At 44.1% G+C, this 17,286-nt stretch overlaps 1 protein-coding gene across 3 annotated transcripts in view; it reads left to right on the top strand.

The window, feature by feature from the left end:
* glipr2l (GLI pathogenesis-related 2, like) overlaps positions 1 to 17,286 on the top strand; it is a 49,625-nt gene that overhangs the window by 12,601 nt on the left and 19,738 nt on the right. Inside the window, exon 5 of one of the 3 annotated variants that reach the window (XM_078538673.1) lies at positions 3,861 to 4,029. The exons of the other annotated variants lie outside the window; for them this stretch is intronic. Coding sequence (XP_078394799.1) covers positions 3,861 to 3,892 — 32 coding nt within the window. The 3' untranslated portion in view covers positions 3,893 to 4,029. Of the gene's footprint in view, positions 1 to 3,860; positions 4,030 to 17,286 lie in introns of those variants that run through there. 3 annotated transcript variants of the gene reach the window in all.

Genomic DNA, 17,286 nt, shown 5'->3' on the forward strand with positions numbered 1-17,286 from the left:
GAGAGAGACGTGTGGGTTAGCATATGTGTCCTAAGAACCTCAGATAAAAGCAAAATACTGCTGATACTGGAAATCTGAAACAAAAACAAAAATAACTGGAAAAACTCAGCAGGTCTGACAGCATCTGCGGAGAGGAACATAGTTAACGTTTTGAGTCCGTCTGACTTCGCCAGAACTGATGAAGAGTCATATGGACTCGAAGCGTTAACTGTGTTCCTCTCCGCAGATGCTGTCAGACCTGCTGAGTTTTTCCAACTATTTTTGTTTTTGGCCTAAGAACCTCTCTTGGTTAAGTCTGAAGGCCCCTTCACGCATGCAGGAGAGTGCTGGCCATCACTTGGGTGGCCAGTGTGTAATGTGCTCATTGGCTGTCCAAAACCCCACCCACCTCTGCCCCATTCCACTTGACTGATTGGCGACAGCTTCACCCACTGGACTGCATGCTGTGCCCTCAGCTCAGATGCAGTCATTCTCCTAACCCACACTGCAAGGCTGCACTGTTAGCTTGAACCATGATCGATACTGGCCCAAACCTTCATAAAGATATTGCAAGGAGCTGTGAGCACCTCCACCAATGACTGCACCATGGCCACCTTTCACAAGGGGATCCTACAACTTGCCCAGCCAGCCAATTGCTCTGCTGCCCCCTAAAATGCACATTAATTTGCAGTCTGCACCCAAGGGGTGAAAAGCTCTGGAGGATTTGGTGGCACCTTAATGCTTTCGCATTGCTTGAGTGGGCAGAAAGGTTTCAGAGGCCTGACTCCAAGCATGTCAATGGAGCTGCTGCTCAACAGTCTCAGCTGCAGTAGAATGCTCACTTTTGACCAGCTTTTCCAAATGCGTGGCTGCTTCCCCCACCACCTCTCCCCACCCCCACTCCAGCATGTGCATGTGTGCTTCCTTCAGTCTGTGCTGCCTTGCCCACCCCCCCACTCCACCCCAGCTTGACCCGCACTGGAGCCCTTGCCCCGGCACTGCACTGAAAGTCGGCCGGGTAATAGCGACTTGCCTGAGCGCCCCGTGAATGCTCAGCCCCTCTTCCTTGATATCCTATGGGCGAGTGCACTCACTCCGAGTTCCCCTTGAAGTTCAGGTCACCAGGTGCACACCTTTTAAAGGCAGTCGTACAGCTCGCCGTTCTCAAGTCACGCTGAGATAGGCGGTAAATTTGACATGGGGGGGATGATTCCGGTGAGCAGGGTTTATAATGAGATGCTAACGAGTTGAAATTAGGTTCCTGACTTGCGGCAGTGGGAAATGCGGCCTGCCATTGACGGGTGGAGCGGACGATTGCAAAGTAGTTTCACAACGGCAATTTTTGGCCTTTGCACCATATTGTCCCCCACCTGCCTGCCATTCCGGCCTTGATCCCAAAACAGCATTTTCTGACAGAAGTCTACTATCTAATTAACATTTGAATGAATCGGCACTATCTGCTTCCATCATTTCCCTAAGGAACTTGGTCCATAGATTGGCCACTTTCTCACTGAAATATTTCTCTAAGAGTAGTTTTGAATTTACATCCTGTCGGAAAAGGTGAAATAGCTTGTCATAGTTTACATTATCTCATCCCTTTAGAATTCTGAAAACAGCAATCTTACCACTTCTCATCCTTTTTCAGTGAGAATATGCCCAATTTACATAAAAGCTTCTCATTTCCCAATCTCCCAACTCCTCAGTCTTGCTGGTCACTCCCTTCTGTATCCTTTCAATAGCTGCAATTTTCATTTTGCGCTGCAGTGACCAGAACTGTACACAGCATTCTAGGTGTGGTTGCATCAATGATAGATACTGAACAATGTTAGATGAAGAGCAGTAGTGACCATATAATCAGTTTGAAGAAGGGTCTGAAGAGTAGCTCTGAAGAAAGATCATACGGACTTGAAACGTTAACCCTGTTTCTCTTTCCACAGATGCTGTCAGACCTGCTGAGTTTTTCCAGCATTTTCTGTTTTTATTTCAGATTTCCAGCATCCGTAGTATTTTGCTTTTACCATATGATAGGATTTGGTCTTGATGGTACACTGTTGGGAGGGGGTTTGAGTGGAAGCAGCTTGGGTAATGCAGATAATGGTAGTTTTCATTTTGAGGGGAGTGAAAAGGATCAGATAGAAAGATTGTTGGAAAAGTAACAGTAACGTTGAGCAGTTTTTGGATTTAAATATGAGAACAAGATTGCCTTAAAACATATACAAAAACCAAAAAGTGCTGGCAGCACTCAGCAAGCCTGAGAAGAGAAAGTTAATTGGACAGGATTATCCAGTCCCGCTGAAGTCAACGGACTTTTGGCTGGCTTACCCAGCCAGTGTTTCAGATCAACAACCTTTCATCAGATAAAAACAAAAAGCTAAAAGCTACTGCGGATGCTGGAAATCCAAAACAAAAACAGAATTACCTGGAAAAACTCAGCAGGTCTGGCAGCATCGGCGGAGAAGAAATCAGTTAACGTTTCGAGCCTTCATGGCCCTTTGGCAGAACTGAAGCATAGTTAGAAGAAGGGAGAAATATAAATTGGTTTAATTTATCCCACCCACCCTGCCAGACCTGCTGAGTTTTTCCAGGTAATTCTGTTTTTGTTAACCTTTCATCAGAACTCTGCTGAGCATTTCCTGTTTTTATTTTGGATTTCCAACAATCTGCAGTATTTTGCTTTTGAACATGTTATGTCATTTTCTCTCCTGACTAACTATGCATGTTTTCAGTTAACTTTAATTTGTATAATTTTTAATTTCTTTTAAATTTATTCTTTTCATGGTGTGTGTGTCACTGACAAGGCCAGCATTTGTTACCCTTCCCTAATTGCCCTTGAACTGAGTGGCTTGCTAGGCCATTAGAGGACAGTTAAGAGTCAACTACATTACTGTGGGTCTGGAGTCACATGTAGGCCAGACCAGGTAACGATGACAGATTTCCTTCCCTGAAGGGCATTATTGAACCAGATGGGATTTTATGACAATGATAGTTTCATGGTCACCATTAATGTGACTAGCTTTTTAATTCCAAATTTTATTAATTATTAACAGCTCCTGTGATGGGATTTGAACCCATGTCACCAGAGCATTAGCCTGGGCCTCTGGATTACTAGTCCAGTGACGTTACTACCACGCCACATTACTACCACGCCACCATCTCCCTTATTTCTAATATTTGTCAAAACTGACTTGGATTAGCATTTTGCTGTTCATACCACCCCCACAAGTGCTGAGATAGGTAGGTGGTAAAATGACTGCTTTATCTGTTTTTTTCTAGAGTCTATCAATTTTTTTGTGAGGATCTGGGGAGGGGAGCGAGGGAGACATTAGTTAAAAACAAAAAGCTAAAAGCTACTGCGGATGCTGGAAATCCAAAACAAAAACAGAATTACCAGCTCAAACCTAGAACCTTGAGTGTCAGCGCAGCTCAAAAGCACACTATATTTCTCCACTGAGTAATCAGCAATCCTACTTGTTTAATGGAAAATTAACTCATTTGCTTAAATTGAATTATTCTGCCCACTTGTCCAGTCCCATGAATGATTATACACATTACAATTTAGGACCTATTGCAATCTTTATATTTAGAAGAGGGAAAATTAGTGTAATTTCAATATAGGGCCAGCTCAATCTTCAGTAAATAGTACACAATATGACAAAGTGTAAACCTCTTCAGAGACTCTCTTCATCATTTCTTCTTGCTAAAAGAGTATTGGAAGACATATAATGAGAAGGTATGAAATATTTGATTATAATTGATTGCTTGAGAATGAACTTGTGACTATGAGTGACAAGCATTGGAAGAGACTTGTGAAAGTCATCTGCATTAATGAAATTAGATATTTATACTTACCAACTATACAGTAACAGAAGCATTTTTCTCAGGTAAATACTTGCGTACCTCAGCATCATTTTGAGGAGTACAGCTAAATTATGACAATGTCACCAAGCCCCCAGCAGACAAACATTCTAAGAAGCTGCATCTTTATGTGTGTAGAAACAACCACTTTCATGTATATGTCATTTTTAAATAACACAAAATAATACATCATAACGTCATATGAATTGAAATTGTAAAAATCCAGAATTTATTTTAAAATCTGAGTGACATCCTGCATTGTTGTCCATAGATTGAAAGTAAGATTCTCTCACGACTCCATGCCCCATTTTAAGGGACACAGTCCCCTGCCCTACTATCTTCCTCACTGGTTTGTTGGTGGAGAATTTACATGTGGCTGCTCTGACAGATTTATCATTTGGGACACCAGCTCTATCTTGCTGCATTGCCAGGTATGCCTTCAATCACAACTGCCAGATGCTGACCCTGGGGCCAGATTTTGCCATCCCAAATCAGGACGAAACAGAGGTGGAACGGAGAGGAAAAGTGACCACTAAGTAGCGTGGACGGAAGTGTCACCTCCATTTGCACCCTCCGCCATTTTCAGCAACACAGAAAGAGCGCGAGCCTCGGAGCAGACCCACACCTATTATGAGGCCAACTGAACTTGTTAATGCCTCAATAAAAGGCTTGACCTTAGCCCCAGCTGAACTGTGTGGGAGGTGATGGGGATCCAGGAGTTCTCACTGATTACCCCCAGTGAGGGTTTCAGGAGTTCTCACTGATTACCCACAATGAGGGATTCAGGAGTCCTCACTTATTACCCTCCAGTGGGGAAGGTATGATTGGAAACAGACTGGCTGTCGGGTCATAATCTGATCAAGAGGAAGGGTACAGCTGGGGATGGGTGCTGCACCATCACAAATGGAAGCCATTGAATAGTGCAGCAGAGGCACACACAACAAAAAAGGGACCCCGGGCATCAGGAGGCCACAGCAGAGAGATGAAGGCCATGAAGGAGAAGGAGATACTACCCAGAGCACAGAATCTACTGGAACAGGTAAAGCTAACTCGCCATCATGGTAAACCAGTGCTGAAGGACATTGCGACTCTCCGGGGAGATGTTCATAGACATCTGTGCCCTCATCAGTGAGAAACTCACATCTCGCTCCACTCACAGCCAGGATCTGCCAGTATCAGTCACTGTGGCCTTGAATTTCTTTGCTGCTGGATCATTTCAGGGTTCAGCTGCAGATCTCTGCAGTATCTTACAGTCGGCTGCATCATGACGGTCACAGACGCCATCTTCACCAAGGCTGAAGATTCCATCACATTTCCCATTGATGGGGCCTCCCAAGCTCAGAGAGCATTGGGTTTTGCTGCTATTACCAGATTTCCCCCAAGTCTAGGTTATTATTGACTGCACCCATGTTGCCATCAGGACACCCGCTGACAGACTAGAGAGGTTCATCAACAAAAAGCCTTATCACTTCCTGAATGGGCAGCTGGTCTGGACTACAGGAAGAATTTCCTGCATGTCTGTGCATGCTTTCATGGAAGCTGCAGTGGCATTTTCATTCTTTGCCAGTCAATCCTTCTGCAGCTGTTCCATCCCATCTTCCCCGCAGGCCTGTGTATGGATGCTAGGGAACTAGTCCTCTGAGGAGATGGCTCATTATTCCTCTATCAGCACCATAAGCAGAGTCACAAGGACATTACAATGACAGCCACCTGTCCACCGGAACCCCTGCTGAACAGTCCGTTGGCCTGCAAAAAATGTACTTTCACTGCTCGGGCAACATGGGTGGCACCGTGTAATACACACTGCCAGGGTATCTCGCATGGTTCTGACCCTTGAAGAGGTGGAGACAGAGGAAGGTGTGATGTCTTTGGAAGAGGAGAGGGAACAGGATGTGGGAGAGGATGGGGCAGGGGACATGGAAGAAGAACCTTCTGCTGTGTAAGATGGGCCGAGTGACTGTAGAGATGGCCTGGCCTGGGATGTCACAACGAGGTCTTTCCAGGAAGCCATGATGACAAGGCACAATCTAACCCAGCAAAGGCTCAGCTGATAAATTCTGAAGCCTGTGGGACTAACCACACGGCTGTGAATGCAGTAAACCTCTGCTGGCACAGGAAAGACAACTGTACATCCAGCTTATGCCATCTTACAGTCACGGAGAGATGGACTACTGCCTGGAGTCTCCACTGTCACCAATGAGAAGCTAATATTTTGTTCACACACTTTTACTACTGTTCCGTATGAAGTTAATTAAATTATACAACCCATGATAACAAAGAGCTGAGTTTATTTACAGAGTGAGCCTTACTTACTAACAATGTGCAACATCTACATAATACCACAGTGACCCACTTGGCGCTCGGACAGACGCAGTGCCCTCCTCAGACCCTCCTGCATTGTTCTCTTGTTGCCTCCGAGGAGGTAGAGGCAGACAGCTTACATCTCTTACCCCATGGCTGTGATGACTATGGTGGTCATCATCATCTTGGAGGGACTGGTTGGGGCCTCCCCTGGGACTGCTCTGCCAGCACCTCTGCAGGAACAGCCCCCATCTCTGGGCCCTGCTCCACAGATGCAGCCTCTGTCAGAGGGGCCGAGAAAGCTGAAGATGATGAGGGTGCCGCAAGAGGTGTGACACCCTCATTCTCTTCAGGCACATCCTCAGCCCTTGGTTGGCGTTCCTGGTGCCTTGAGGGAGGCTGCCACTGGGGCACAGCTGCCACCTTTGCAACTGACCTGTCCAGGCTGTAAAATGTTTCATGTATTCCATGGATATCAGTGCCCAGGTGCTGAACTGACTGGTCCAGGCTACAGAAAGTGCCATGAATTCTGTGCAGACAGTGCGCTGCTCCTGCATGTCCTTCAGGTACTGCCGCATATGACTCCCCATGAATTTACCACCTTCTCATGGGAGAGGTTTGTGCGCTCTAAGCCCTGGGACGTGGTTGAGCTCATCTGCTGCATGGACTCTTTCATTCGCAGTCCATGAGCCCACACAGCCTCAGTGAACTCCAGCAGATGGGAACACATCTGCTCCCTGCTTCACCAGGTACTGACCTCCAATCTGTGTCTCCTGAGGGCTTTCATCACTGCCAAGCGGAGCGTCACTGTGACTGCATGCAGGCTACCACAGAATGGCTTCCTGCTGTATGTCAAGATCATTAAGTGGTAGATCTTATTGAGATCCTCACTCACATGAGATGGTGTGAAGTCAGGAGTGCCCAAGGCATTGTTTATTCAGTGCCTCATGGCATTGGAGTGATCACATGGGGCTGTTGGGAGAGGCTCTTTTATTCAGGGTCATATGTGGAGAGAGGTCCCTCACATTGGCTGGTCAGCTCAATTGCACCACTTTGCTGGCAGCTCCAGTAGCTGCACATTACAGTCTGCGCACACAGGCAGGAGTGAAGAGAGAAGCTTAAGGGCCATCTGTGACTGTATTTGTAAATGGGTTCTGAGGTAGCAAAGTGAAAGCTCAAAACAATAGATCAATCAAAAGTTTTAATGACTGATTTTATGCACTTTGGCTTCAGAACAGTTTTTTCTCTTACCTGAAGCTCCCTTGACAGGATGATTCAGGCACAACACTGGTGTCTTTTATCCTGCCCACTCTGAAATCAGTCCTCCTCCTTTCTCACACTCTTGTAGCCTAATCGAATGGCAGACCCATCCCTTATCTAATTAAGGCCCCAATTCAGGAAGAATCATTGCTGGTAACAGATTTACATCAGAGACGGGTTTGTGACTCGGACTCGAGCCCACATCCCATTTCCCATTTCCTACAGGAAAATCCAGCCGCTGGTATCAATGGTGAGTATTGGGCTGAAGTCTGGCGTGCTCCCTCTGCTCATTCACCAACATGTGGCTGGGTTATTGGACTACAACAATTCTCATTCTCTGCAGCCGCCACAGTACCATGCCAATTTTCTCACAGTGATATCTTCATTGCATTCCTCCCTCAGCCTCTGCACCGAGCGGCGTCTTGTCCTCAGTGTTTTCGACCTCCATGGTAATTCAGCATGCTCTCCTCTGAGTTCTCTGCCCTCCTCTCCTCCCTTAATCTCACACTCCATATAAACTACTCGACCCATATTCACAGCCGCACACCCCCCCAACCCCGCACCTTGACCTTGCACCCATCTCTGATCACTTCCTTATCTCAATCTCCACAAACCGCCCCCTTCCACCTCCCAACCCTCCTCCTGTATTTGGAGAAAATTTTCCTCCAATTCACTTACAACTTCACTTTTGAAATCCAAGCTATCAAGCCTTTGACCCGCCATTCACCACAACATTTCTGTAACAATCAATCTACTCAACCCCACCCTCACCTTCACCTTTTGATGCTCTTGTCCCCAATAAAACCGTTCTCTCACTCACCCTGGCAATTCCCCAGAACGGCCCTCATCTCCACTCCCTTAAGGTAAAGGTTGCAGACGGAACGAATATGGTGGTAAATTGGCTCAGCCATTCACCAGCAAATATGGCAGAAATTGGCAAATATTCATAGAAAACACTATTGGGTCATTCACTCGTCTGCTAGAACTGCTCACTGTTCCACGATCATCCTAGAATATACAGATAACCCTGACTTCTTTTCTCAACTGCAAGCCATTTTCTTAAACCTCTCTCCCTTGTCTCCTTCACCCTCATCTTCAAAGCCAAATGTGAGAAGTTCATGGCTTTTTTTGTCACTAAGATCAAAGCCATCAGTTCCCTCCCTTACCCTTGTCCTTCCTCGAAAGCTCCCCCCCTGCTCTAGCCTTGAGCTCGCATCTCTTCTATCTTCCCTCATGTCCCCTCCGAGCTCATCTTATCCATGAGGCCTACTTCTTGCTCCCTCGACCCTATTCCCGCTAAACTATTGACCAGCCAACTTCTCCTCCTACCTCTCATGTTAGCTGATATTGTTAACAATTCTGTAGGGTGGCCGGTGCCAAAGACCATTAATATCGGACACCGTTGTGACATGTGGAGGGTGACATCATCACTTACGCAGTAATGTCGGCACGGATTTGCATCTTCACATTCAGAGATTCAGCACTGTTTGAGAGATAATGGGCGGTGGTGGTCTGGTGGGAAAAAAGTATGAAAAATAAATTGTTTTCTGCACTCTGTCGCACCAAGGCTGCCACAGGTGGGGAAAGGAATGATCACAGGCCTCTGCTGGTAATTTATTTGGGTAAATGGACTAAAGGTCAAAATGCTGCATAGGAAAGCCATTTGGTAATGGACAGTGGTCAGACTGGCTAAAAACCAGACCGTCTAGTATAACACCATACATCTGGCTACTCTACGGATCTCTCTTTTTAGGTACTGCCCTCAGCTCATTCATATTTGTCATGATCATTCCCGTCCTCAAAAAAATAAACCTTGAATAATGTTCCCTTCATTTTTTCTTTGTACTGGGAGAACTACAAACCTTGAACGTGCTGCTCTGAGCACTGCTTTCTTGTCCTTGGAAAGCTTACATTTTAAATGTAATGGAACTTTCACAAAGTTGTGAGCGAGCTCCTTATTTCAATGTGCATTATGTTTGAGGTTGCTGTGCAGCCGCTCACCCATGCATCTTAGAGGAAACATTACTATTTTTTCACTGATCCAATTCTACCTCTCTTCATACACGTTCCAATCTACCTCTTTTTTCACACATCCCATTTTACCTCTTGCACATCCTAATCTAACTCTCCTTTCGCATGTCCCATTCTCCCTTTCCTCTCACATGTTCAATTCTCCCTCATATGTCCCACTCTAGCTCTCCTCTCAAGTGTCCTAACCTCCCTCTCCACTTACACGTTCTGTACTCCCTGCCTTTTCACATGTCCCATTTTTGCTCTCCAAACACATCCCATATTCTCCATCCACTGGGGCAAGAGGAAAATCCGGCAATAAGCAAAATGCAGTTGTAGATCCTTGTACTGTGGAGCTGGTCTGTGTTGGGACAATCTTTTACCCATTTGAAATAAAAAGCTTGAGACTTTAATATTCCTGACAATTAACCACATTTATAATTGTTTCAAAACATTCACCTTAAGGCTATATACAGAATAGTACGCGCGGTGATACATCTAAAAACACGAGTGTAAAGAACATCGCAGGAATTGTGAGCAATGCTTATCCAGACATGTTCATGGTACCTCTCTTGGTGGTAACTAAAATTTTGACTTATTGAAGGTTTGTATGACTGTGATAAAACAATCGTAGATTGTTCACTTCTGAATTCTAACTTTGTTGAGTTCTTTGTCACCAATGGAAATGGGGGCATATCCTGGTCAAAAGCCTATTACCTCACCTCAGCAACCTTTGCTGTCTATGTTATCAGTGTTATTGTGATCAAATTATAAGATATATAGAGAAAACCAAATTTAATTTGTCGTATGGCTTTGCCATAATTTCCACGTGAACTGTTCTGTCTTCATTCTGTACTAAAATGCTGCTCTTAGACAGGACTGAAGCACAGGAGCTAATGTAATCACCAGAAGCTGTCATATTTATTCCAAGGTTTAAACATCTTCTAACTATAGAAGTGTCAATCAGTAAAGACACAATGATAACGTCCAATGCTGATGAACAGCGATGTCTAGTGCCTGTGTTGACAAGCCAAAGCTAATAGTGATACAATTTAGGCCTCCTTATTATATCAATTACTCCAGATCAAAAAACTTGACCTGCTTTCTCACTATCTATAGCCCTTTGTGCTCATCTAGTACCCTTGCGGCGGGGAAAGTTTTAATGTTAACATATTCAGAAAACATTGTCTGTCCTCACACATGGGCCAGAATCTTACGTTGGTCAGGTGGGCACGTACCCAACCTGAATGCACGTCAAATTGCGCAAAATGATGTCAGGCGTGCATCCCGACGTTGTCGTGCATGTGAGCAATATTGAGGTTGGCAGGTGCGTGCGGGAGTTGGAGGTGCGCCTGCCAACAATTAAAGGGCCAGTTAAGGCCATTACAAATCCTATTGTCCACGATTTTACGTTGCCCGTGCGATTTTGTGCTCGTGGCATGAGCAAAATGGACAGGCTGACAGCTGTTTTTAACGAAACCTCATTCAAGGGTGGGATGGAATGTCTGGGGTGAACTATATTAAAAATAATAAAATATCTGCGGACTGATGTTTTTTGAGTTCTGCTGTCAGGTGCTTGAATGTGCTGCTTAGACACAGTTTGGTGCATTTTTTTCTTGCCCTTTAATCTGTACAGCTCTGCCGCTCCCTGAGGCAGCTCCGCAGTAACTGCCTTCCTTCAGGGAGCTCGCTAGAAGCGACCGCCCACTCCCTCACTTTTGTTGGCACCCACCCCCCTCGGCAGCGCTGAGTCTTTCTCAGTGCACGTTTCATGTTGGCTGGCCATTAATCAGCCAGCCAGCGTGAAATGCGTTTGGGGGCCGATCGCTGGCAGAAGCGCATTTCATGTCCACTTCTGGGCCTGCCGACTTTCACACAGGCCAAGCGTGAAATTCATGCCATATTATTGATATCCCCACCGGCAAGAGAAGTGTGTGTGTGGATTTGGAAGTATGGCCAGTAGAGTTTTGATTATGCTGGAAATAATGCCTCCAACATATAGACCCCATAAATTGACTAGCAGCAAAAGAAATGTGGGTAACAATGAGGAGCATATTTGTCACCACCTTACACTAGCAAACTTCCTCATTTGCAGCCAGATGTCAGGGAGCTGGGTGGCTGGAGGGACTCGATTGGTAACACCCTTTGATGCAACCTGAACCGATACCTTTACTGGAGAATGGTCTGCCGGTCCACCTTCCTGTGGTCCATCTGCTATAATAGGACCTCCAGAGCTTCAAGCTCAAAGGAAGCAGGGTTCCCACAAGTCCCCACTGTGCCATTATGAACAATGACTGCATGTTTCTGCCCCTATCCCAACTTGGCTTTTAATAGCTAACTTCAGCTCTTTAAAAGCTGAATTTTCCAATCCCCAGCCAAGCTGTGTAGCAAGCTTTAAGTGTAACCATGACATTCAAATTAGGGGAAAGGAAATAATTACAGAAAATTGTGTCACACGCAAAGGAACCTGGGAATTAGGTGGTTACAATACATTGTTGCTGGACTTAGAAAATCCAAGCTTCCATTTCCATTTTAAATTGCTTCTCTACATTGTCCAACATTGAAAGTGATGTGTTTACTCTAATTCCCATGTCCTTTTCAAACTTTCCCTGTGCTAATTCTGTTCCCTTCACGTATACCTGTGATGTTCATTCTTTCTGCCAATGCGCTGCGCGTTGTCAGTATTAAGTTCCATTTGTCTTTCATCTCCCCAGTTGAATCCTTTTGCAAAACCTTAAATGTATCTGTTATTCTTACTACATGCTCTATTTTACTGTGGTCTGGGAATTTAACAACCGTTTCTGAATCCAAGTCATTTTTGAAGATTTGAAGTGACAAGATTCCAAACCCTCATCACTTCCAAGCTGTACTTTGTTCAGCAGCTCCCTCAGTCTGATGTTATGCTTCTCACCAGTCTTATCTGTTTCTTATTTCTAATCTAACTTTTTAAGCAGTTTTACACTGTACCCTGGATTTTTATTGATTTTAGCTTCATTGCTAGTCTTTTGTGTGGGCCATTTGTTGAAGACAGTCCAAATACATATTACATTAGGAGCTTCCACCATCAATGCTATTTATAACACCCTTTACAGCAGTTGAACATAGGAACAGGGCTAGGCCATTTAGCTCTTCATGCCTGTTCCACCAATAAGTGAGATCATGGCTGATCTCTGACTTAACTCCATATACCCATCTTTGCCCTATTCCCCTTAATACCTGTCGATAGCAAAAATGTATCAATCTCAGACTTAAAATTAACAATTGATCTAGTTTGCAGAAGAGAGTTCCAAACTTCCATCACCCTTTGTAGAAAGTGTTTCCTAACTTCATAACTAAAAAGTCGGTCTCTGATGTTTAAGATTATGTCCCTAATCCTCCACCGCCAACTGAAATGGCTTCTTTCTATCTACCCTATCTGTTCTTCTTAATTTTTGGTGGGCTAAGAAAATGCAAGCTTCTAATTCTATTGTAAATTTCTTCTCCACCAATCACCTAATAACCACCTAAATTCCAGGGAGTATAACCCTAGTGTGTGCAATTTCCTCTCATAATTAAACTCTTGGGCTGGGACTTTTGAGTCCTGCTGGCGGGCATCATCGCGGGCGGGATGATTTGGAGAGTGGCCAAAAGTCAATTAACCTTTGCCGCACACCAAATTTTCCCATCGTGTCCACGGCGATGCCTGCTGCTGGGGGGACTGGAAAATCTCGCCCTTGGAGTCCATTCCAGTAAATCCATGCTGCATTCCCTGTGAGGCCGCTATTCCCCTCCTGAGGTATGGCACCCAGAACTTCTCATAGTACTCCAGATGTGATCTTCACAAGATTCTGTGTAGCTGTAGCATAACTTCTAGCCCCTTGTATTCTAGTGGTCAGTATTCCATTAGCCTTTATGATTATTTCAGTACCTGTTCATGACGTTTTAAGGATCTACGTACCTGGACCCCCCCCCAAAGTCTCTTTAATCTCCACTGTTTCTAGCTTCTCACCATTTAGAAAGTGCTCGGTTCTATCCTTTCTAGGTCCCAAGTACATGACTTCACATTTGCTTGTGTTGAAATCCATTTGTCACAGTTTTGCCATTCATTTAATCTATCAATATCTCTGTAATTTAATATTTCCATCTACACTGCTTACAATGCCGCCTATCTTTGGATAAGCGGCTTTCTGTCCCATCATCTAATTTGCTAATAAGCGTGATAAATAAAAAAATAATAAGAAGAGCAATGGTAAATTATGAAAGAAAACTAGCGCAAAATGTAAAAACTAATAGCAAAAGCTTCTACAAGTAAATAAAAGGAAAGAGAGTAGCTAAAGTGTATGTTGGTCCCTTGGAGGATGAGACTGGGGAATTAATAGTGGGGAACGCAGAAATGGCTGAGACGCTTAATCAATATTTTGCCTCAGTTTTCACGGTGGAGGACACTAGTACGACCCCAATAGTAACAGGTAGTGTAGAGGGTATAGAGAAGGGGGAACTCAGAACAATCACCATCTCTAGAGAAAAAGTACTGAGCAAACTATTGGGATTAAAAGGTGACAAGTCCCCAGGACCTGATGGCCTACATCCCAGGGTCTTAAAGGAAGTGGCAGTGGAGATAGTGGATGCATTGGCTGTAATATTCCAAAATTCCCTGGATTCTGGAAAGGTTCCAGTGAATTGGAATAATGCTAATATAACGCCCTTATTCAAAAAGGGGGGGAAGCAGAAAGTAGGAAACTATAGACCAGTTAGTTTAACGACTGTCGTTGGGAAATTGTTGGAATCCCTTATTAAGGAAGTAGTAATGGGGCATTTAGAAAGTCAAAGTGCAATCCATCAGAGTCAGCATGGTTTTATGAAGAGTAAATCGTGTTTGACTAATTTGCTAGAGTTCTTTGAAGATGTGACAAGTAAAGTGGATAATGGGGATCCTGTAGATGTTGTATACCTGGACTTCCAGAAGGCCTTTGATAAGGTGCCGCACAAAATATTAATACACAAGATAAGATCACACAAAGTTAGGGGTAATATATTAGCTTGGATAGAGGATTGATTAACCAACAGAAAGCCGAGTCAGGATAAATGGGTCTTTTTCTGGATGGCAAGCTGTAACTAGTGGGGTGCTACAGGTTTCGGTCCTTGGGCCCCAACTATTTACAATCTATATTAATGACTTGGATTCAGGGATAGAAGGTACTATAGCTAAATTTGCAGATGACACCAAAATAGGTGGGAAAGTAAGTTGCAATGAAGAAGTAAGAAATTTACAAATGGATATGGACAGGTTAGATGAATGGGCCAGAATTTGGCAGATGGAGTTTAACGTGGATAAGTGTGAGGTTATCCATTTTGGCCGGAAGAATAAAAAGGCGACTTGTTATTTAAATGGAGAGAAACTTCAGAATGCTTCAGTGCAGAGGGATCTGGGTGTCCTTGTGCATGAATCGCTGAAAGCTAGTATGCAGGTACAGCAGGTAATAAGGAAGGCAAATGGAATTTTGGCATTTATTGCTAAAGGAATAGAGTATAAAAATAGGGAAGTGTTGTTGCAACTGTACAAGGCACTGGTGAGACCGCACCTGGAGTACTGTGCACAGTTTTGGGAGGATGTAGTTGCACTGGAGGCGGTTCAGAGGAGGTTCACTAGATTGATTCCAGAAATGCGGGGCTTGTCTTATGATGAGAGATTGAGCAGTTTAGGCCTATACTCACTAGCGTTTAGAGGATGAGAGGAGATCTAATTGAGGTATATAGATGCTAAAGAGTATAGACAAAGTACACGTGGAGAGGATGTTTCCCCTTATGGGGCATTCTAGAACGAGAGGCCATAGTTTTAAGCTAAGAGGTAGTAGATTTAAATCAGAGATGAAGAGGAATTACTTTTCTCAAAGGGTCGTGAATCTGTGGAATTCACTACCTCAGAGTGTAGTGGATGCCGGGATGCTGAATAAATTTAAGGAGGAGATAGACAGATTTTTAATTAGTTCTGGGTTGAAAGGTTATGGGGAGAGGGCGGGAAATTGGAGTTGCGGCCGAAATGAAGTCAGCCATGATTGTATTGAATGGCGGGGCAGATTCGAGGGGCTGAATTGCCTACTCCTGCTCCTAGTTCTTATGTTCTTATGTAGGCCCTAACACACCTCCTACAGGACGCCATTAGTCACACCCTGTCAATTAAAGTATCTGACTATTATCCTAATTCTATCTCCTGCCACTCAGCCAATTTCCTAACCGGATCAATAACTTCCCTTCAATTCCATGGTCTTCAATTTTAGTTACAGTATCCAATGCGGGCCTTTATCAGATGTCTTCTGGGGAAGTTCATATAAATAACCTCTATAGACATTGCCCTGTCCAGTACTTTAGTCACCTCTTTCAAAAAATTCAATTGGGTTCATCAGGCATGATCTATCCTTTACAAGTCTATACTGGGTTTCTCTGATAGCTGAGAATTTTCAAGATCTTCAGTCAACCTAATCTTAATTATAAACTCTAGTAATTTCCAGACAACAGATGTTAAGCTAATTGTATAATTCCTCTCTCACCTTCCTCAAATAGTAAAGTAGCTGCACAATTTTCCAAACTAAAGAAGCAGTTCCCAAAACAAGGGGACTTTAGAAAATTAGCTACGGCATCTTCAATGTTTCCACCTACTTCCTTTAAAACCCTGGGATGGAAGGGATCTGGTCCTGGAGATTTGCCACTCTTTAGCGTCATTATTTTTCACATTGCCGTTATTTTTCTTATGTTAGTCCTGGTGAGTCACTATTGGATTCCCATTTTCGGCTTGAAGTTACCTGGGCCTAATTTAGGATTGCTATGGAATCTCTCCAGTATCTAATTAATCTTTCATTCACATTGCAACACATAAGAGTGCTAGAGAAATTCCATCAGAAATGCCTCCACTGCATCCTCCGGATTCAATGGGAGGACTGTCAAACAAATGCTAGTGTCCTTAATGAAGCCAGCTCCACAAGTATTCAGGCAAAACTCCTGCAAAATCAACTTCAATGGACTGGACACTGTGTCCAAATGGATGAAAAGTGTCTCCCCCCGCCAGGTCCTGTTTTCTCAATTCTCAAATGGCCGGCATTCCAGAGAAGGGCAAAGAAAATGCTTCAAAGACACTCTGAAGCTCTGCCTGAAGTGCGGCAGCATTGACATTAATGCCCGGGAGAAGCTTGCTACCAATCGTTCAAAATGGTGACAACTTGCCCTTCAAGCTGCATCACGCTTTGAGCCCGAACACTTTAATGATGAGGCAGAGCAGCAGCAGAGAAGGAAAGAAAAGGAAACAAATCCAGCACTCTGGATCCCACTATCTCGTGGGACATCCTGCCCCATGTGCCCAAAGATCTGTGGGGCGAGAATTGGCCTGTTCAATCACATGAAGATCCACGGCAGAAACTCGTGACCCCGTGTAGACATCATTGTTGAATCAAGGGACATTCAAACAAGTCGATGTAAAAGAAATTGAATAACTTTTAACAATAATAAGGAGTAAAAACATGAATCTAATTCCAAGACTGCAATTCTTTTAAGGCTTGAGGCAATCTTGGCAAATGATACACCTGTGGCCTTTATGAGATTGGTTTAGCAGTGAGCTAGCACATTTGCTTCTGTTACTAGCACACCACCAATTAACTGACCTAAGAAAACAGCACCAACACCTGAAAATAAATCTCAACAATAAGAGAAAGCGCTCAAAAATAAAGTTTGCAGACTTGGCCTCCCCTTCCCTTAATTCTACGAATGACTTGCTTTGTTAGTAGATAAAAGAATGTCACCTTAGAAAGGAAATTGGCTGGTTTAGCAAATAGTTAAAGTGATTTAGATTAATTCCTGGCTTTTAGCTTATATCCTGTGAGAGCACAACTGAGAGACATTGCACTCGAATGA

This window comes from Cetorhinus maximus, chromosome 3 (genome assembly GCF_964194155.1).
Source record: "Cetorhinus maximus chromosome 3, sCetMax3.hap1.1, whole genome shotgun sequence".
Classification (NCBI taxonomy): domain Eukaryota; kingdom Metazoa; phylum Chordata; class Chondrichthyes; order Lamniformes; family Cetorhinidae; genus Cetorhinus; species Cetorhinus maximus.